This window comes from Pinus tabuliformis, chromosome 9 (genome assembly GCF_031772625.1).
Source record: "Pinus tabuliformis cultivar Carrire ecotype Pingquan chromosome 9, CPIR1, whole genome shotgun sequence".
In the NCBI taxonomy this organism is placed as follows: domain Eukaryota; kingdom Viridiplantae; phylum Streptophyta; class Pinopsida; order Pinales; family Pinaceae; genus Pinus; species Pinus tabuliformis.
In genome coordinates, this window is record NC_142307.1 from 1,245,492,040 (window position 1) to 1,245,515,176 (window position 23,137).

Consider the following 23,137-nt stretch of genomic DNA (forward strand, 5'->3'; position numbering starts at 1 on the left):
GGTGCACCTATTCCATACATTTGTACTCTCCTCTTTGATAATAAAATGGCTCATTATGGCTTAGTTTTCTGGCTGAATTGTTGGTGTTTATTTGCTTGTTAAAATTTTGTGTATGCATGGTGGAATTTGCTTGTTTATCCTTGTTATTTCTTATTAGAATATTACAGTGGTATTAGAGCCATAATCTTGGCTCAGCCTATGGGAAACCCTTCATTCTATGACACCAGAGGACAGGCAGAATATCACATACAAGAGACAGAGGTACAAAAGCAAGGAAAGAGAGCTACAAATTACCCTTGACCCAGAAACCCTTGAGTAGGAGGTTGAGAAACCAAACATGGGGGATAATCATAATGACAAAGAGAAGAGAGAGGAGGAATTTTCCCAAAGCCTCTTGAAGGCTATCAATGATTTGTCCAAGGGTATTGATGAGTTGAGACAAAGGAACAATAGTAATAACAAGGGTAAGGGCAACCAAGGAGACATCCATTTCGGAGAGGGTTCAAGTACCTCACACCACCAGGTCACAAACCCAAACAACATGCCTCACATCTATAGTACACCACTCAGGTCGACTATCCCTACGTTTCTAGCATCTGGTGTTGGAGGGCAGTAGGGGCACGAGGATATGTGTATGGGAGAGTACTTTTTGGAGTACCAACCATATGGGGCTGATTTTAGAGATGGCATCACCTTCAAAGATTTTTTCCAGCTCAAGGATAACAACAAGAACAAGGGGCTGAGTGGGGGAGCTTATACGCATGGCACTGATTTGCTGCCTACAGTGGGAAGGCTATTCCTTCCAACTTTTGATGGCTCTCCTAAGAGCTCAGCCAAGGTGTGGGTTGAGAAGCTGTATGTATATTTTTAGCTTAACTAGATGATAGAGATGGAGGCAATCAAGATTGCCACTTTGTACTTGGAGGGAGAGGCTCATGATTGGTGGTTCCACGGATTGGCTAGCTTGGGGCATGCAGGTATTACTTCCTATGAGGAGTTCACGCAGAGGGTGTTAAAGCGTTTTGAGAGGAGAGACCCTAAGGAGCACTTCGGAGAGTTGACACGGCTCAAGCAGACCGGTAGTACCGAGACCGGTTTGTGGAGGGGTTAGCAGAGCTACTAAGGGGCTTAGTGAGATCCAATAGGTCTCCACTTTGCATGATACAATCGACCAAGCTTGGGATTTGCAGGATGCGCTTTTGAGGACCAGAGCGCAGGTACCCACTAGACCCGTATTCGAGCAGACGGGTAGAGACACTAGGCCTCCACCACAACGAGATATTCAGGGGTGTGGGCAGTTGGACAATGAGACCTGGAGGGACCTTCGTAGGAGGATGTTGTGCTTCACTTGCCCAGAGCCATGCGCACCATGGCACAGGTGTACCAAGGGCAAGGCACACTTCATAAAGGTGTTTTCTGATAGTGAGCCGGAGGATGATGCAGAGCAGGAGACAGGCATGGGTGATGGTGAGCCACAGGTTGTTGAAGTTTCTAAGTTTACTTAGTTAGAAACCCTCCATGCACTTTATCTGATTTATTCCTACCTACTTGTTATTTTACTTAACAAGTTATTTACAATGTAAATACTGAAAATAAACACTAGTGCATGCTCAACATATTACAGATCAGCAACTAAAGGAAACATAAACAATCACACCATATGACACCATTATTTTTGGACTAATGTCCCCGAAAAAACCCAATGTGGGAAAACCGGTGTAGCTATCTGAGGGTTTTCTTATTAAGCAATATTAGAGTACAATCTGGGTGCCGAAACTAGCCTACCCAACAGAGAATTTCCTTGGCAGTAATACCTCAGTTTCTGACAAATATCCTGGCTGAAACCCCGGATAAACCTTCCGGCAGCTACTCAGCACAAATTTTCCCGAGAAACCCCAGCGCTAGCCTCTCTCTGGACTGCTCAGCCCCTCTTTACCTAGCGCTGGCCCTGTGTCACCTCGGATGGGTCTGCGTCAGCCTTAGGAGGCCCTTCGTCAACCCTCTGGCCCTCTGAGTTAGCAACGCTGGCCTCTTTGAGGCTCTGCGCAGCTCCCGACTGCCCCTGTGTGAGCCCTGGCTGGCTCTGCGTCACTCTCCCCGGCTACTTCGCTGCTCTCCCGGCACTATCTCTGCCTCTCTGTACTCAAATGCTCCTCCGCTGCATCTCTCGATCACTAATTCTATCTCTCTTAGCAAACCCCACTCTAGAGAATAGAATGACTGATCACTCTGGTGTATTCTCCAAGTGGCCCTCAAGCCTCCTCTTATACTTTTCCTGTTGACATATGAACGACCGAGATTAAGTCCCTAATCAACGGCTAAGATTAGATCTGGCTTGATCCATGTCTTTTGGACCATTCTAACACAGTTTCATATTAATACACATTAATATATTATTTTCCCTAAGTTTAGACTTAGGGACTCCATTAAAAATATTAATTATTTTAATATCTCCTAAATTGTTTAGAATCTGCCCAAACCCTTTCTGGTTATTGGGGATCTCATGTGCCCCAACCTCTCCACCAAGTTTCGTGGCTAGAGCACATCCGATGCTACCCCAAATCAACACTCCTTCTTAGCGAGGACTGTGCTCTAGCAATACTCCTCACTGAGTATTACTCTGATCATCCGACATCGGTACCTGTGCTGATGCTAGGCCTTCTTGCCCAACATCCTCTGCACTGCTGTATCCTGTACTGCTGCCCATGGTTTTGCCACTGCCACTGCTACATCTGTACGACAACTCCCTCTGCATCCGTGCTACTGCTGGTCCTTTCTCCTAGCACTGCATCCGCACTGCACCTGCTCTCATCATGCTGCATTGTGCTGCCCACTGTTGCACTGCAACTCCCTTACTGAGAAGTAAGTAACTAATCTCCCAATCTGACCTCCCTTTTGGGCTAGAGACCCTCCTGATGCTGAAGTTCCCTCTGCTGCTGACAAGTGCTCCCTCTCTGACCTTTGTGCTACTGCAACAACTCCCTGCATCTCGCACCGTTGCACACCTCTCTGTGCCATCCTGCACTGGTGCAACACTACTGTGCCTCTTGCACTGCTGCAGCCTGCTAGCCTCGCACTGTCTCGGGACTCTTGCACTGCAGTTCTCTTTGCTGCTCCATCCGCATCCATCTCTACCTACATCAGCCAGTCCTGCTACTCCTTGTCGGGGCTCCCGTAGCAAGGTCTAATCCAAGAGGCTGGGTACCTCAAGGATCCTTCCCCTCATCGCCTGTAGTCCGCCTGACTACAGCTCGATGTCTCTCCACTTCTGCTCAAGTGGTGCATGTGCACTCATGGCACAATCATCGTATGTTAAAACTTCCTTCTTTGCCCGTGCTAGCGCTGCCTTAGTCTCACAAGATGCTCCTTTACACTTCTTCCTTGGACACTGGGTCGCATAATGACCCAGCTCCCCATAGTGGAAGCACTTGATCTTGGAGAGATCTTTCTTTTTCCGCTTTTCCTGCTTTCCCTAAGATGATAGGGCCACATCTTCCTCCTCCTGCTTGACTTTGATCCCCTTGCTGTTGCTACTTGTCTTCAACTGCCGTCTGATCTCTTCCTGGCGAAGAGCTGCCCACATCTCGTCCTAAGGTGGGAGAGTCCCTCTACCCAGTATACTCTGGACAAATACCTCCCAGTCTTCTGAGACAGCATTGAGGGCTTTCCTCACCATCATCTCTTGATCCGGTGTCACTTCTTTAGCAGTCAACTGATCTTGGATCTCATTCAATCCTTCGAGGAAGGTGTCAATCGACTCTCCCTTCTTCATCTGATACGACCTCAACTGATTCTCAAGCAACATTCTTCTCTACACAGAAGTATGCTGATACAACTTCTTGAGAGCCCCCACATCTCAAATGTCGTTTCCTTCTCGACTATGTGTGGTACTACATGATCCTTGACCTTGTCAAGGATGATGCTCTTGGCCCTCGCCATTGCCTCCTCCTACTTGTCGTTATCTTTGGGGTCGACTGGGATAGCTACTACTTTCAAGGCGAAGTTCTTGACACGATTTCTGTCAAGTACGGATAAGATTCTGCCCTTCAAGATTATGAAGTTCGACGCTCCGTCCAGTCTATCCTGGTCTCTTATTCCGTGTAGTGCCATGATGCTCCTCTACTTCCCTCCTGGAATTTCTCTGTTCGACCCCTCTGAGTCTCTACTTCCCGTCTGGAAGTTCTCTTCTGGACTCCCTCTGAGTCCTGATTTCCCTCCTGGAAATCCTTCTGCCGTTGTCGAGATGCCCCCTACTCTGATCATCTTTGTGCAACCGCATCACTGATCCGGGTTCCTTGGCTAGAAACCCTCGGTAGCAACTCCTCTGGCCTTGCTCTGTCAGGTACTGTTTTGACTACAGTACCTCACCAGCGCCACTCTGCAATATTCTCACAGCCTTCTAAACCCCACCAACCTGAAGGTGAGAGTTCCCAGGCTCTACGCAATCCCGGCACCAGCAACCCGACCTCCCTAGCCAACTGCGTCAGCCCTCCCAGCTACTGCGTGGCTCTACGTGAGGTTCTCTTTGCCTTCCTTAGCCTTTGCGCTACCTCTTCCCGGCTCACCTTTGATGACGCAGGGACTGCGTCACCCTTCCCTTGTTGCTGCTCTGTTAGAAACAACATTTGTCACCTCGGGTCAACTGTTTTCTGCTGCTATCGCTCTGTTCGGCTGATGTCCTTAGTCCTCCTGTGATCTACAATCATGCTCTGATACCATGTTGAAGTTTTGTAAGTTTACTTAGTTAGAAACCCTGCATGCACTTTATCTGATTTATTCCTACCTACTTGTTATTTTACTTAACAAGTTATTTACAATGTAAATATTGAAAATAAACATTATTGCATGTTCAACATATTACAGATCAGCAACTAAAGGAAACAAAAACAATCACACCATATGACACCATTATTTTTGGACTAATGTCCCCGGAAAAACCGAATGTGGGAACTGGTGCAGCTATTTGAGGGTTTTCTTATTCAGCAATATCAGAGTACAATATGGGTGCCGAAACTGGCCTACCCAACAGAGAATTTCCTTGGCAGTAATACCTCTCAGTTTCTGACAAATCTCCTGGCTGAAACCTCGAATAAACCTTTCGGCAGCTACTCAGCACAAATCTACCCTAGAAACCCCAGCGTCAACCTCTCTTTGGACTATAAGCCCCTCTCTGCCCAGCGTTGGCCCTGTGTCACCCCGGATGGGTCTGCGTCAGCCTTAGGAGGCCCTGTGTCGGCCCTCTGGCCCTCTGCGTCAGCCTTAGGAGGCCCTGTGTCAGCCCTCTGGCCCTCTGCGTCAGCCTTAGGAGGCCTTGTGTCAGCCCTCTGGCCCTCTGCGTCAGCAATGTTGGCCTCTTTGAGGCTCTGCGCAGCTCCCGGCTGCCCTTGCGTGGCCCTGCATGAGCCCTAGATGGCTTTGCATCACTCTCCTCGGCTACTGTGCTGCTCTCCCGAGACTATCTCTGCCTCCCTGTCTCTCTGTACTCAAATGCCCCTCAGCTGCATCTCCCGATCACTAATTCTATCTCTCTTAGCAAACCCCGCTCTAGAGAATAGAATGATTGATCCAAGTGACACTCAAGCCTCCTCTTATACTTTTCCTGTTGACATATCAACGACCGAGATTAAATCCCTAATCAACAGCGAAGATTAGATCTGGCTTGATCCATGTCTTTTGGACCATTTTAACACAGTTTCATATTAATACACATTAATATTTTATTTTCCCCAAGTTTAGACTTAGGGACTCCATTAAAAATATTAATTATTTTAATATCTCCTGAAATGTTTAGAATCTGCCCAAACCCTTTCTGGGTATTGGAGATCTCATGTGCCCCAACCTCTCCACCAACTTTCGTGGCTAGAGCACATCCGATGCTACCTCAAATCAACACAAGTGACAAGAGGAGGAGGCCCACCACCCCCACCAGGAGGAGCTTTTTTCTTGCTTGCAGCTGGAGTTATCCCTTCACTTCAGGGAGTGTCGAAGTACCTATTTATGAGGATCAGGGGCACGATGCAAGGACACCGCATTTCAGTGCTAGTAAATAGTGGGGCAACCCACAATTTCGTAGATGCCCAGATGGTGTAGAGGAGAGGCATATGCACAAAGTCCTTTGAGGGCTTCTTCGTCTTGGTGTCGGGAGACCATACCATGCAGTGTACTAGATATGTTCTTGGGATGACAGTGGTGATGGGGAACTATTCGATGACGGACCATTTCTTTGTGGTTAACGTTCCAGACACCAATGCGGTGTTTGGTGTTCAGTGGCTCTACTCTCTTGGGCCTGTTACCATTGATTGGTAAAGATTGGAGATGGAGTTCACAGGGCCAAATGGGAAGTTGGTGTTGTTGAGTGGCATGCACTCATATCCCCCACAGACAGTGTCAATGCACAGTATGGAGGCAGACTTAAGACGTGGGGATATAGAGTGGGCTGTGGAGCTCAAGATATCTAATGCAGGGGGTGAGCCCAAACCCCCACACCTGGACATCCAGGCCATTCTAGACAGGTACCCAACAGTATTTGGAGACATCCCACTAGGACGACCACCTGACAGGGGGTTTGAGCACACTATTGAGCTAGAGCCAGGGGTACAGGCAGTCATCACAACCCCATACAGACATCCCAAGGCCTATCGGGATGAGATTGAGCGAGCTATTCAGGAGTTGCTGGCATTGGGGCACATTAGGCCCAACTCTAGTCCCTTCGCTTCATCAGTTGTTCTGGTGAAGAAGAAGGATGGTACGTTGCGGATGTGCATTGACTACAAAGATCTTAATAAGAAGATGCTGAAGAACCAATACCCCATCCTTCGCATAGATGAGCTTATGGATGAGTTTAGAGGAGCTAAATAATTCTCTAAGATAGACTTACATTCAAGGTACCATCAGATTTGCGTGAGGCATTAGGATATCCCTAAGACAACTTTCAAGTGTCACTACAACCACTTTGAGTTTTTGGTTATGCCCTTTGGGCTGACCAACACACCTGCTACTTTCCAGTCTTGCATGAACCATGTGTTCCGTAAGTAGTTGCATAGGTTTGTGTTGGTGTTCTTTGATGACATATTGATTTACAGCAAGACATGGGAGGAGCACCTGCAGCATGTAGAGGAGGTGCTTTGTATTTTGGAGGGGCAACAATTTTATGCAAATCTGTCCAAGTGTGAGTTTGGGTTGACTGAGATGCTCTACTTGGGGCACATTATTGGAGAGGATGGAGTGCGGGTGCATGAGGAGAAGATTAGAGCCATTCGGGACTGGCCAATTCCTCGGAATGTGACTGAGCTGAGGGGATTTGTGGGCATTTTCACATATTACAGGAAGTTCGTAAAAGGCTTCTCATAGCTAGCGGCACCCCTCATAGATTTGACTAAGAAGGGGGCATTCGCATGGATGGATAGGGCACAAGCAACATTTGAGCACCTCAAGAAGGTGATGAGTAGTGGTCTGGTGTTAGATTTGCCTGATTTTACACAACCATTCACCCTGGAGTGTGATCCATCAAGTGAGGGCATTCGCGCAGTATTTGTCACAGGGAGGCCACCCAATAACTTTCGAGAGTCGGAAGCTCCTTAGTCATGAGAGGCTGTACTTTATCTATGACAAGGAGATGTTGGGCATTATGCATGCATTGGCCAAATTTCGATAGTACTTGGTGGGCAATAACTTTAGCGTGAAGACTGATCATAATAGCCTTCTCGACTTTTTGGAGCAAAAGGGCCTCAATGAGAGGCAACAAAAGTGGGTCAGCAAGATTCAAGCCTACGATTTTGACATAGAGTATGCCAAGGGCAAGCAGAACATAGTGGCAGATGCCTTATCTAGGAGGCCCATGACACTTTCAGTCATGAGCTTCTGCCATGGTTGGAAGGCACAACTTTTGGTGGAGTATTCCAATGATTGACAGGCGTGTGAGATCTTGGATGGTACTCATGGGGATGAGCGCTACCTGGTGATGGATGGTGTCATTTACTACAAAGGACACATATATCTGGTACTAGGTTCATAGTTGAGGGGGAAGATTCTCCATGCAGCACATGATTCGCCACTATCAGGCCACCAGGGATTCTTGAAGACTTACAGGACAATTATGGAGCGCTTTGCTTGGAGGGGTCTCAAAGAGGATGCGTTGAGGCATGTGCAGGAGTTACTGCAACCGCTTCCCATTCCTGAGGGGAAGTGGGAGAGCATTTCGATGGACTTCATCACAGGACTTCCTATGGTGTAGGGCTGTGACTGTATATATGTAGTGGTGGATTGGTTGACGAAGTATGCCCACTTCTTTGCTATCCCCACCAGGTACACTGCTTTGCAAGTTGCAGAGCTATTCTTCAGAGAGATTTTCAGGTTGCATGGTCTCCCTAAGACCATAGTCAGTGACAGGGATAGTCGCTTCATGGGGGCATTTTGGCAGGAGCTCTTCAGGTTGGTGGGCACAAAGCTCACTCCTAGTACCAGCTACCACCCTCAGACAGATGGGCAGACTGAGATAGTTAATAAGTGGCTAGAGGGATATTTGCGGAACTATGTGACAGGGAAACAACGAGCTTGGATGAGATGGTTGCACTTGGGGGAGTATTGCTACAATACTACCTACCATATGTCTATTGGTATGTCACCTTTCCGTGCTTTATATGGATATGATGCTTTATCTTTTGCTGACCTTGTTTTTGGAGACAATAGGGCCCCAAGGGCCAAAGATAGAATACAGGAGAGCCAAGACATCCTTAAGGCTTTCAAAGACAATTTACAGAGCGCCCAAAATCAACAAAAAATGTATGTAGACAGGCATAGGGTTTGTGAAAATTCGTAAACCTAGGAATTCCTACTGCAACATTGATGATATTTCTCCTACAAGTTAGATTTACATGAACAAGTTATTTGTAGTTTCCTACGACAAACATCGAAATACATACACTGTAGCCTACACCAATTAAATAATATGCCGAAACAAGAAACTGAACAAGAGAAAGATACAACACAAAGGACACAGTTGTTTTTGGACAAATGTCTCTGGGAAAATTGGTGCAGCAGATTTGAGGGTTTTTATTATTAAGCTGAAGTATTTCTGAATACAACCTCTGGATGCCTTGCTGGCAATCCAATATAGAGAATATCATTCGACAGAAGAAATTAGTGAGATTACCTCACTCTACACTGCAATTCCCGACTGATCCGGCAGCTAAACCAATGAGTTCCTCGACTACTTCTGCGCTACCCTTGCTAGGCTTGCGTCAACCTCTAAGGCACTGGGTCACCTTTGCTGGAGATCGATTTGCTTCTCAGGCGCTGATTCCAGCCCTCCTGGCTCAGAAACGTCAACCTCTCAGCAAATCTCAGACTTCTACGTGGAGGCTCTGCATTGCTCTACGTGGGGCCTGCGTGAGCCCTTCCTAGCTCTACATCACCCTCTCTGGCCTTTGTGCTGCCTCCTCTGTGTGTCTCTCTGCCTCTTTGCTGAGTATTCTTGGCTCCGGAGAAGATCCTCCAGCCAAAACTCCCTCTGCCCCTCTTTGCGTGATCACTACAAATCACTGCGCTGCCTCTAGCTTCAGCAATTCGATCTGACTGATCAACTCTCTGTGTGTCTTCCAAATGACCCTCAAGCTTCCTTAAATAATCTCCTCGTTGACATTCAATGACCTAGATTAGAAGCTAATCAATGGCTAAGATCATTTCTGCTTGATCCTCGTCTTCTTCTAGAAGTTACACCCATAGTTAGATTAATACCCATTAATTATTTTAATTTCCTAAGTTTAGACTTAGGGTCCCATTAAAAATAATTAATTATTTTAATAAAACTGTCTCTGGGTGGAATTTCCCAAAACGCTTTTTGGGTTCTTTGGAATACATGTGCCCAAGCCTCCCTGCAAAATTTGAGACTTAGAGCACATCCGATGCTACCAGAAATCAACACTCCCTCTTAGCGAGGAATGTGCTCTAGCAATGCCTCCCACTGAAGCATCACCCTGACTTCATAACATCGTCCTCTGCGCTACTGATGTCTGACATGCTGTCCACCAACTATTGCGCTGCTGCTGCAATTGTATTGCTGTTGACACTACCACTGTCAACACTGCATTCGTACTACAACTCCCTCTGAATTTTTGCATTCGTGTTGCTGCTGGCACTGCCATTGCCAACTGCCTTTGCATTGTAAATTGCTGCTGCTACTGCATCAGCAATGGAAAAACATCCCAAATTACTGAACAAGTGTTCAACATAGATACATCTCGATGCTGAAGATATGACTGCTGCCAGTCCTACGCTGACCCTCTAAAGCCACTGTGCTGCTGCTGCTACTGCACTGTGCTTCCGTGCACTGCTGCAACTCTGCACTACGCTGCTCAGACTTGGCTTTCTAGCCATTGCATCTGTCGCTCCAACACTCCTCTGCTCCATCTGACACTGGTCCGTCCTGCTACTTCTAATCTGGGCTCCCGTAGCAAGGTATTGATCCTAGTGGTGGGCTCCTCAAGCATCCTGCCCATTAGTAGATCTTTCGAACTACAACTCTAAATCAACCCACCTCCCTCCTGAAGGTATCTTGGCTGTCATAGCGAACTCCTCCTCCTCGATCTTCAGAGGTGCAGCCTTTAGATCGTGCTTCTCATATTTGTCCTTCTTCCTGAGAGGACACTGTGTTGCGTAGTGACCCATTTCACCACACCTGAAGCATTTGATCTTCGAGACGTCCTTCTTCCGCCTCCGCTGCTCTTGCTGCCCCTTGGATGCAAGGGCTGCATTCTCATCCTCCTCCTTGGGCTTCGACCCACTGCTGCTGCTTCCGTCAAGTTTACACTTGACCAAGTCTCTCCTCAGCTCCTCTTGCTTGAGAGCTGCCCACATCTCATCCCAATTTGGCAAAGTCACCCTGCCCAAGATACTCTGGACAAAGACTTGCCACTCATCTGAGACTGAATTTAGGGACAGTCTAACCAACTCAGACCCTTGAGGTGTAGACCACACAGCTGTTAACTCATCACGGGTCTCCTGAAGCTTCGTGAGGAACAAATCTATGCGCTCCCCCTTCTGCATCTGTGCAGATCTCAATTTCTTCTCTAAGTACATCTTCCGCTGCTCGGAAGATCCTTGATACAACGTAGACAACGCATCCCACATCTCCTTAGCAGTCCCTCTGCTAGCGATGTGACAGACTACATGATCCTTCACTCCGTCAAGGATCATTCTCTTTGCCTTCACCATTTTTGCCTTGTACTTCTTCAGCGGATTTGGATCTGTAGGCTCAGCTACCACGCTGTCGACATAGGTCTTGAGAGAATGCTCATCTAGAAGGAATGACATTCTTGCCTTCCAGATGACGTAGTTGGATGCCCCATCTAACCTGTCTTGATCTCTGAGCCCACTGGTTTCCATCTCTACCACCAAAATGTCGAATTGCTCCTCTCTGCTTCTTATTGTTGCTGCAATAAGAAAACAGACTTCTTGGCGGAAAGTCTACTGAGAAAAAATCCCCTCATTTGTGCTTCTCTTCTCTCTTCTGAAATCTTTCTGCCCAACAAAAATGGCCTGTAGAAAAAATACATCCCACCAGCTCTTCCTCACGCTGAGGCTCAGCGCTGCTCCCTCTGCCACGACAAGATCTCGATCTGGAAGCCCTTCCTCTCTGTCGACTCACTCAGAGAGAGACTACCTCGAAAATTTTGCCTTCCCGGCTTGGACTGCGCAAACCCCTCTGGGGATTTGAACCACTGCCTCCTGCAGCTATTTCGATCTCCTTTTCTGCTCAGCGTTGTGCTCTCTGGCATTGTTCTTCTTGTCTCACCTGCACTGCTCTGATACCATGTGAAAATTCCTAAACCCGAGAATTCCTACTGCAGCATTGATGATATTTTTCGTACTTGTTAGATTTACATGAACAAGTTATTTGCAGTTTCCTACGACAAATATCGAAATACATACATTGCAGCCTACACCAATTAAATAATATGCCGAAACAAGAATCTGAACAAGAGAAAGATACAACACAAACGACACAGTGGTTTTTGGACAAATGTCCCCGGAAAAACCCAATGCGGGAAAACTGGAGCAACAGATCCGAGGGTTTTTATTATTAAGCTAAAGTATTTCTGAATACAACCTCTGGATTCCTTGCTGGCAATCTAGTACAAAGAATATCACTTTGCGGAAGAAATTAGTGAGATTACCTCACTCTACACTGTAAGTCCCGGCTGATCTGGTAGCTGAACCAACAAGTTCCCTAGCGACTTCTGCGCTGCCTCTGCTGGGCATGTGTCAGCCTCTTAAGGCATTGCGTCACCTCTGCTGGAGATTGATTTGCTTCTCAGGCGCTGATTCCAGCCCTCCCGGCTCATAAGCATCAGCCTCTTAGCAAATCTTGGACTTCTGCATGGAGGCTCTCCGCTGCTTTGCGTGGGGTCTACGTGAGCCCTTCCTGGCTCTGCGTCACCCTCTGTGGCCTCTGAGCTGCCTCCTTTGTGTGTCTCTCTGCCTCTTTGCTGAGTATTCTTGGTTCCAGAGAAGATCCTCCAGCCAAAACTCCCTCTACTCCTCACTGCGTGATCACTACAAATTGCTGCGCTGCCTCTAGCTCTAGTGATTCGATTTGATTGATCAACTCTCTGTGTGTCTTCCAAATGACCCTCAAGCTTCCTTAAATAATCTCCTCGTTGACATTCAACGGCCCAGATTAGAAGCTAATCAATGGCTAAGATCATTTCTGCTTAATCCTCATCTTCTTCTAGAAGTTACACCCATAGTTAAATTAATACCCATTATTTATTTTAATTTCCTAGGTTTAAACTTAGGGTCGCATTAAAAAAATTAATTATTTTAAGAAAATTGTCTCCGAGTGGAATTTGCCAAAACGCTTTCTGGGTTCTTTGGAATACATGTGCCCAAGCCTCCTTGCAAATTTTGAGACTTAGAGCACATCTGATGCTAACAGAAATCAACAGGCTTAAGAGACATTTTGAGGTGGGAGACTTGGTTTTCTTACGTCTCCAACCATACAGACAATCTATGCTGAAGTAGAAGGGGGCCGAGAAGCTACAACCATGCTTCTATGGGCCCTACAAGGTGATCAAGAGGATTGGTGAGGTGGCATACGAGCTGGAGTTTCCACCTGGAAGCAAGGTGCATAATGTCTTTCATGTCTTATGCCTCAAGAAGGTATTGGGACAATAGGTGACAACAACTACTGAGCTACCCCCTTTGGATGATGAGGGGCATTTGGTTCTTGAGCCTGAGGCTATTTTGGAGACCAGGGAGAGGAGATTGAGGAGCAGGACTATCAGGGAGTATTTGGTGCAGTGGAGGAATTTGTTGGATGAGGATGCCACATGGGAGGGTGAGCATATTTTACAACACCCCACATTACAATTGCTTGGGGACAAGCAACATTTGGGAGGGGAGGACTGTGATGTCCCCTCTACTTAATTTCACCTAGCAGCTACACCAATTTTGCAATTTTGTCTAAGTTATATTAATTTTCGCTCAACTTAGGATAAGTGGGTGGTAAAGGGAGTCACTTCATTTTGTGGGAGAAAGCATAGCCAAACATTAAAAAAAGGGAAATATTAAAGTGCTAGTGGGAAGTGGCGACCACCCAAAAAGGTGAATTCGTACCCTTAAGCTAGTACACACTTGTGGGAGTAGAAGAAAAAGGAGGCAAAGTGAATTGGAGGAGAGAGAAGGAAGGTGGGGCCAACAAGTATAAGTATGAGGAGAGAAACTTCATTTGGGGTTTTTGATCATTTTACATTGTCTCTACTATTCTCTTGAGCTGTTCAGCTAGGACAACACAGTGCTGCTTAGCACACGGGGTTTTTGTGTGGAAATCCCACCCTACCTTCGGTGGACTTCGAGCGCCAGCCCTAGGAGGTCATCTACACTACATTGGGGAGCTGTTCCGGGAGATTTTTTAGGAGTTTTCGTGTGGTTCCTTCAACAGACTGGGCACAGTAGGGAAATTCACACTCCTTGGGGAGCTAGTTGTGGAGTAGATATTTTGCCGAGTTTTCAGGGAGAGATTGGGACTATCATTTGCTTGAGATTTGGAGTGCTAGTCGAGCTTATTTCTGTGGGAATTTTGCAGTGACATTGGCACATTTCCAGGGCCTGCGCAGAAGGAGTTTTGGGCCTGCGCAGAAGGAGTTCTGGGCCTGCGTAGTACATAGTGAAGGATGCATGTGGGAGAGGCTTGGTAGGGAATTTGGAGTTGGGCTTTGCTAGGAGCCATAGGGAAGATATTTGGAGGATTTGCTCACCATTTTGGAGGTGTTTTTGGCAGCTGATTTCCTATGGAGCAAATTATCCAAAGGGGAGGAGGAGCTCACTAAAATTGGGGTAATTTTGAAAGGTTGGAACCAGGTCCAACCCTTTCTGGGTTTTTCTAGGCTTGTGGAGGAGAGCCCAAGATTAACTTGGCAGAATTTTTTGAGCATTCCAAGGGGCTAAAACAGGGGTTTCTTTCTAGCCAATGGTGCAGATTTTTGGGGCCAATGCAGAAGCTTGAGGAGGAAGCACTTCATAGCATCAGAGCAACGTTTCTCTCACCTGGGGTTTGCCCCGCTTGCTTTGGCAAGCCCAGGCGCACCTATTCCATACATTTGTACTCTCCTCTTTGATAATAATTTGGCTCATTATGGCTTAGTTTTCTGGGTGAATTATTGGTGTTTATTTGCTTATTAAAATTTTGTGAATGCATGGTGGAATTTGCTTGTTTATCACTATTATTTCTTATTGAGAATATTTTACCTCCGCTCATTATAACCCCATTCACCATATTTCCATCTGGGTCCACATTTGTCCATTGGGTCCACAAGGAGTTAGCCCCCCCCCCCCCCCCTTGTCCACAGCTTGGGTCGGGCCTTAAACGATGCCCCGAAGGTTGATGCAGCTAAAAAGAAAGGAAAAAGCATAATTTGGCCACTCTCAACAGGAAATGTACCATAAAATGCAAAAGATCGCCAGGACATACAAATTTAGCACATGGGCAAAACATGAGCTCTACCCCTATCATTATGGCCATCACCTTGGTTCCTAGGGTCCCTCATATCGATCCCTTTCATCATTATGGAACCCATGATTGTCCTAAACCCCGGTGGGCGATGCACTGTCCCATCTTAAAGGGGTATCCACAACTATATCTTACACCTCATGCTCTTATCCCCTAGAGCCTCGAGTAGTTATAAAAGAAATATCAATAAAAGGAAAAAGGCATATGAAGAAGGGTGGAAAAACAAAGGCCAGGGAAACTCATGTACCACAATTGCTCCCTCCTACATCCATATACCCAAGTGTGGGCTTCCCTTATTATAGCTAGCCTTGTATTATCGCATGTGGCTTGGAACCTTCTGCTGATGCCCCACTCTATTCCACCATTATATCACGTGCCACCTGCCATTTGATAGATGTACCATGGACATGTCATCCCCTTAGAGGCTAAAACAACCTAATAGGTTCCTTGGTTAACCTTCTTCTTGAACTTGGAGATACTTGTACGTTCTAAAACCCACTATGGAAGGGCATGCCACCATGAAGTGTCCACTTGGTTCCATGATTTGTAAGCTCATTTACTCAATTGCACTAATGTTTGGTTGCATTGGAAGGCGAGGGAATGCATTGGATCTTATAAAGGATTGCATGTATTGCCATTTGTAGGGTGAGCGTTGAGAGCCACGGGTCTCCACCATAGCAGAGAGCAGATTGCCACTTCATGGGATCCTTTAGTTTCACCTATTGCTTGCTCGTATTCCACCTATTAGATGATGGTGATGCACTTGGACCACCTTGCCTAACTGGCTCCACTCTTGCACCACAGACTTGGCAGCTGATCCAGGGCCCAGATGAGGATGTGTCTCACTATGGGAGACAATGGGAGGGCTTGCTTTGTTCTTTTAGCCCTTTCAAATGGGATACAGGGTTCTTTGATCCATTTGGAGACCCACGAGGATGTTCTGTGCCCCCATAGCCACTTGGGGTCACCACAGGTCATTTGCTTGGATATCAATGGGCCAACCCCTTTATCACTATGTTTGGAGCTCATTCATTCATCTTGGCACACATTGCACTCGATTAGGCCTCTTCAATGGCCTTCCGACCTATTGTATCTATTATTTTGCCCTCTTGGGAGGCTTATTTTTGTATTATGGAGCTACCTTGATGGGGTTGTCACCAAGGAATGTTGTTTTTGCACATTATTTTATTAGTTGGGGCATTATTAGGGCTTATTAGGCGAATTGAACCCCTTAGGGAGGATATATATTGATGTGATGATCATTTCATTTGATCATCACTTGGATTTGGACTTGTATCTCTTCTTGAGAATTTCACTAGCCTTATTGATGGATGAATTGGAAGTTTAATGCATTTCGATGTTTGGAAGGACTTGTTTCCTATCTTGGAGCTTAGATTTTTGTCTGTATTGGTGATTGGGAAATTTCGCTATACTTTGAAGCGACTTTTACATGGTTTCTTTTACATGTTTTGCACTTGTATAATGTATGAAATATTTTCGCTCATGAAGCTGGTGTAGCTGCCTTAATCTATGCAAATTTGTTCGATCTTGTCTTTGTGAGGGCCTTTTATATGTTTATGCAAAGTATGGTGAATAAATATCCTAGGGGTATATGATTGTTCATAATTGCCTTGATAAGTCATCAATTGCAGCGTTAAAGAAGTAAAATTTTTCCTAGTAGCCTAGTTGCTTCCTCTAGGGTCAAGTGAAGTTGGTAGGGAACTCCTTGATTGGGTATAAGCATCTCTAAACATTGAATCATATTGAGTCCTTTCTCCCAATAGGCTAGGCATTGGTCTAGTCCTAGGTGGTCACCAAAACGAATATCTTTGTCACCTATTTTTCTCTCTCTTAGCCCTAACCCTTGTAAGCTTCGTAGGGCATCACACAAAATCAATTGTAGCCTTCCAAATTTGATGGAACTTGGTCAAGATCCGCGCTTCCGTGTCCTTGAGAGGTCCTCCAATTTCCAAGCCATTTCGATGGTGGAATCTCAAGTTATCCCAAGCCCTAGCTTGAGGACTGTTTCTCCCTATGTTACCTTTGGTTAGTGGCTTCATTAAGGATCATTGCATTGAAAATCTAAGTCAAATCCTATCTCATTGATCCTTTTCTACCCCTTCACTTGGTCAAGTCCATTTGTTTGAAGTTTCATCCCAAACCCTTGGCCTTGTTTGGGTCCACTAGGGATTCGTTGTGATCTCGTAAACTTATCATTCCAATTTCACAAGGATTGCTTAGGAATCCTATCCTTCTAGGATTCTTTGGTCTACTGCACTTCTTACCAAGAGATACTCGTCAACCCTAGGCCTAGGTCTCCTTTTAGCCCTTCATAGAGAGCCATTCATCTTGCTTCTAAAACAAGCAATCCCTATCATTAGAGTCTCTCCTTTGAATAGGCTCTTGGAATCACTACCTTTACACCATTATTATATTTCTCCTAGTGATTTCCCTAATACTGGGACTCCTCCCATCGGTGAAAGTCCGTAAAGAGCAGGGAGCTTTAGTTGAGGTGACAGTGGGCTATTGCTCCATTGTTGCCACTTGACCTAGTAGTTGCTCTATAGGAACCCCTCCTAGGACCCCTGCTAGTCTGAGCGGCAACATGGACCACCGGAGGATCTTCAAAAATAGAATTATCGTTACTCGTGCAAAATTATTAATTGCTTGGTCCAAAATTTTCGATTCGCTGGGAAAATAATTTTCCTGGGTCCATTGAATTTCTAAAATGGGTCATTTTCCCTTGGAAATGAGGCTCTTTATTTTGACATGAATTTTTTCCTTTGAAAATAACCTCAATAATTTATTTATTTATTTATTTTTCCACTGGAGAGTAATTAATTTTTCCTCTCATTTTGTATTTTTTTGACAATTTCAGCCTAATTTTATTTTTATTTTTGCCATAAAATTAAATAATAAACATAAGAGGGGATTACAAATATTTTTCCACCCTTTAAGTGGGTTTAAAAAATATTTTGGTAATGGTGTTCTAATTATGAGGAACCATTCACCAAAAATATTTCCTAGACACACTTTTACATCAAGATATTACAATAATCAACCCTTAGAAGGGGAATTTTACACATAGACACAACCTCTTTAGACACAACCAAATTCTGTGACTCAAGACACATGATTTAGTATGATAAAACAAATCGACTCGATAACACCATGACTCACCTAAGACCTTATCAATGAGTTCCACCCTAGCTTAGGGGTATGTCTGGGAGAAAAACTCTATCAATTATTCGTGTTTACAAACACAATTAATTGGGGAGGTTAAAAAACTACAAGAATCATAGGCTTACCTAGGTGTTGTTGCATGGTTTAATAGTCATGCTAGAATCATTTTTACAATAAAAATAGAAGAATTTGGGATTGCAATGATGATAATGACGAAAAAATTTATCCACTGCTTTATACTCTGCTTCTTGGAACTGTTGACATGTACATGGTCAACAGGTATATCTGCTGCCATATTATGAGGATGTTGTATGATTCAGGGTTGGCCCTAGGAGGCCTAATGTGATTGATGTTGAAAGACTTGTGTCTCATTATAATTGTACATTGTATCTCAGTTGAACATTTGATGAATATCTAAGAAGAAGAAGAATTGATTTTGGGTTTTCCCCCTTGTGGGATTTTTCCCTGGTTTCTGACCAAAATTCTGGTGTCTCTATTATGTATGCTTTTTTTCTATCGTTCCTTACTGTTCTGCTGCATCATTAATGTTAATGTTTTCTCTATATAATTGCTTATGATGATATGGGGTGAATATAATGTGAAAAATGTTGGAAATGTTTTAAAATGCAAGAACTGTTCCGCTGCATTGTTATTGTTAATGTTCTCTCTATATAATTGCTTATGATGATATGGGGTGAATATAATGTGAAAAATGTTGGAAATGTTTTAAAATGCAATTATCTACAACAGATAACTATTTAGCCCTAAAATTAACTAATCATGCTTGTATGATTCACAAGTCAATTTTAGATATTATTGAATGAATGATACTGCTGTTTGTTATTCAAGTAACATTATCACAGTTTTACTGTTAGGGTTGTACAGTATGTTTAGTGACGTTCACTCAACCATTTTTTTGTACTGATTCATGTAGAAGCATAATCTTTTGCTGCTAGATTATCCTTGTTTTGTGGAAGAATGTCTAGGCTTGGAAATTTTATTTCAATTCAGTCGCATTTGAGTAGTCTTTTCTGTGAAGTATGCTGGTGCTTTTACGTGGCTCTTTATTGCATGATGATATTAATTAACTTTTATTTTGGTTGGCATAGTAATATTGCTGGTATAATGGTATCATTGTGCATGTGGTCAAATTTTAAATCACACTTGTGTCATTGCATGTCAAGCCATCTTTTGTGGTGCTGACTCATGGGTTGGCAATAGTGCTTGTCTCCGGGATGTAGGGCACAGATCATCCGTCGTTACATCAAACCATAATAACTATTGTTGGTCATCCATGTAGCCCATGGGATGGATGGATTCTCTTTATCTTAATATAGCAATGTATATTCATGTTTAGGTGATTGTCTATGGCTGCGATCTGTGTCATTTTTTCCATAAGATCATACTGCTAACGCTTATTGGATTCTTTGTAGATATTGTTGGACGAGTTGAGATTTACAGAGCAGATTATTGATTTGGTTTTCTTTATGCTTGTGGTACTTGCACATTCGGAGCAGGTATTTAGTTTTCAAGTGCATTTTGTGGTTTACTTCCTTCTTTTGGATATCTTTGTTATCCATTTGTACCTATTATCATGTTTGCCACTTTGCAGGATAGTTGCATTGGGACCTTCTTGACGCTTTACCATGCAACATTGGTTGCATGTACCCTTTATCTTTTAACAGCTTTTGTGTCTTCTGAATGGCAAGACATTGTACATGTTTTGCTTGCACATCCAAAGGTCTTTCCTCATCTTTTGACAATTAGACTTTGGAATGACCTAATTTTGTTTTGTAGGATTACAAATAAGGGGCATAAGCAATGTTTAAAAAGATTGCAAAATTCTCTAGTGATTATAGTTCTGTTTTGTACTGCATGATGTTTTTATTACTACAATAATTGGAAGTAGTCAAACTTGTTCGAACATCTGTTTTATTTGTAAAGAAACTTGAGGTTTTGACATTAGTATATGTCGGAGGAATACTTAATACCATAAAATTATAATTTCACCTGTATTTTATAAAAAGATTTAATTTTCTGAACCAGTGTTGCCCAAAATTGTGTAAACAATTACCTTGGCAATCACTAATTCATCTATCTTATAATAACTCAAATTTTCTGTTACACAAGACTCTAGATGTTTGTAAAATCCCCTAGTGTTGTCTGTGTGTTTTGAGTTAGTTGAGAACTGGGAGAGCAATGACATTGGTGATCTACCTTCACAACAAGAGATGGAGTTTGTATTAACCTAAGATACCGGATTCGTCCAAAAGCCCTGTCGAATCGCGAATCCAGCGAATCCGACACGATTCTCTGCGGATTCGTGTCCAAACTTCAGGACACGTCGTGTCCTATAACGTGTCCTGAATTTGCAGTGTGTGTCGCGATTTTTGGGACGTGTCAAGCCAGAGTTTTCAGCATTCTTTTGTACTGTTCATAAGATTGGCGATTAATGAATCGATTATAAGTTAAAGGCCTATTCTAGTATCTTCCATATCCTAACTGTGTGAAATGATGGTTTTATTCTTTGATTGATTGGATGATTTTCTAATGAAATATGGCCTCTGTCTTGAATGTAGTTGCATATTCAAGAGCCAAATTTGAACAACCCTTGCTTCACTGAGATGCTAAATGCTGCTAAAGGAATGCTGCTGTAATAAATGGGATTTGGTTCACTGAAATTCCTTGCTTGAGATTGGCATGGAGTTCAATATTGTAATATCAAAGCAAGCATTTGACGAAGTGGTTGCTTTCAGTTTTTCCTGAGTATAGATGTGAGATATATAACCCTAAGGTTTGGAGTCTGGACAACATTATATCTTTTCATCTTGAATCTGGTTTGCTTGGAGGGAACAACGTTATTTACAGAGAAAAAAGTGGTCAAATATTATTGTTGATATTTAGAGGTCAAACAAGCATGATGTGCCACCTTGATTGATTCAGTTTTTATCTGGTTCTTTCGAAAGGGTTGCACCATTTAAAAAAAATGGTGAAATCTAGTTGTAAGTTGTCTTTCAGTTATGAATTATGAATCATGATTTAAATTTTTAATAAATTTATCATTTATGTGACTAGTACCACTGACATTTATTTGAATTTTGTATGTACTATGCATGCTAATTAGTAATTACTAATAGGCATAGCTATAGATGAAGAATCAAGATCTATGTTTGAAATCAATAAATTTGTATCATTAATTAAAATTTGTGTGAGAAATATGATAATATCTAATTTTTAATATATATATATATATATATATATATATATATATATATCTATCTATATATATATATATATATATATATTTTTTTTTTTTTAATAAAATAATATATAACGTGTCCTAACGTGTCCTGTTCCGGGGGGTCAGCGTGTCCCGAATCAGACACCACGAATCCCGAATCCTACGTGTCCCGAATCCCCGTGTCAGGTGACTTAGGTATTAACCTTGGAGGCACATTGCTTTTCTATTGTTGTCTTCTTCATAGTGCGTTTTCATATTCTAAGATTACATAAGCAATGATGTGTATGTTGGGATTTGTGAGAATCTGGTTGTGTGTTGACTATGAGGATATGTTGGTTTGTATTTTCACCATATAATTCTTATCTTTCATTTGTTAATATAGGTGGTACACTTATTGTTTTCGGTAAGTAGAGAGTTTACTTGTTTGAAAAGGGAGAAATCTATCTTTCAATGCTAAAAAGTAAATGTTTAACCAAATTGGTCAAGGTGTAGAATCATTGTCAGTGAAGTAATGCACCTTGGATTTGAATCTACAAAGTTGAATCCGTCGGTTTCTGTAATATCCCTTCCAATAAAAATCTGCTAAGTGCCTTTCTCAATTTTTGCAAATTATGGATGGAGAAAATTTTGCATACAAACTTAGGAAAAGTGGGTGAACATTAATTAATTTAATGTTGTGTGGTAGTGGAGGCCCCAAACATTAGACAAAGGGAAGATTAATCACATAGTGGGATGTGGGGACCACCCCATGATGAAATACGCACCCCCTTGATGGAGAAATTCGAATGGCTAAGGAGGGAGCTCGAATTGCTTAGTGAAGGGGCCCACAGGAAGGAAGAGAGCAACAATTATAAATAAGAGGAAGACAACATCATTCAGGGGCTTTTTGATCATTCAATATCTGATTGTTGTTCTAGTTGTTTAGCTGAGTTACATAGTGTTGTTGAGCACAAGAATTTCCCAGGGGGGAAGCTCAACCTCTCTTCGGTAGATTTCGAGTGCCACCCTAGGAAGGCCTTTTTATCTTTCTTTAGAGGCTAGGGAGAAGACCACACAAATATCACACATTTCTGGTTCAGCTGGGACGCGGGAAAGGAGCCACGCAGTTCTTGTTGGAGAGTGGTCCCGGAGATAGGGGCTGCACTATTGCTGAAGCATACCTTGATCAAATTCCGGGCAAAAGGAGAAGGGTTTACAAGACCAAGAGGTATTTCCACAGTAATACGAACTTCTAGAGCTGGGGCTTGCGTCATCTTGCGTAGGAGCTGCACAGTCTTTTGTGGGGGCTGAGTGCGGGGTGGCTTGTGAAAGGAATTGGGGAGATGGGGTTGTTTGGTATTGGATTGGAGGAAATTGTGGGGGATTTTCCAACATTTTGGTGGAGTAGAAAGCACAACATCTGCTCTTCTGCTTGTGGAGAAGGGACAAGCATTTGGGGTCAATTTTGGAGTGTCAAAAATAGAGCAAACCCTTTTTGAGTTTTCTGGGTTTTTGACAAGGATATCAGAAATAATTTTGAAGAATTTTCTAGGCAGCTTTGAGGGGTCAGACAGGGGTCCCATCTCAGTTAGCAGTGTACTTCTTCAAGGGCCAGCGCAGTGATTTGTTGGGGAGCTTTCTACATCATTTGGGCAGTTGATATTCATCCACCTGGGGCTTGTAGCTTGTTCTAAGCAAGCCTAGGTGCACTCACTCTAATCTATTTT

The 23,137-nt window shown here is 43.7% G+C and overlaps 1 protein-coding gene across 5 annotated transcripts in view; it reads left to right on the forward strand.

The window, feature by feature from the left end:
• Window positions 1–23,137, forward strand: part of LOC149153083 (nodulin homeobox-like) — a 470,087-nt gene that overhangs the window by 167,678 nt on the left and 279,272 nt on the right. For all 5 annotated transcript variants that reach the window (XM_089438602.1, XM_089438603.1, XM_089438600.1 and 2 more), the window contains 2 exons: window positions 19,624–19,707; window positions 19,803–19,931. In XM_089438602.1, the coding sequence (XP_089294728.1) occupies window positions 19,624–19,707; window positions 19,803–19,931 (213 nt within the window). The remainder of the gene's footprint in view (window positions 1–19,623; window positions 19,708–19,802; window positions 19,932–23,137) is intronic.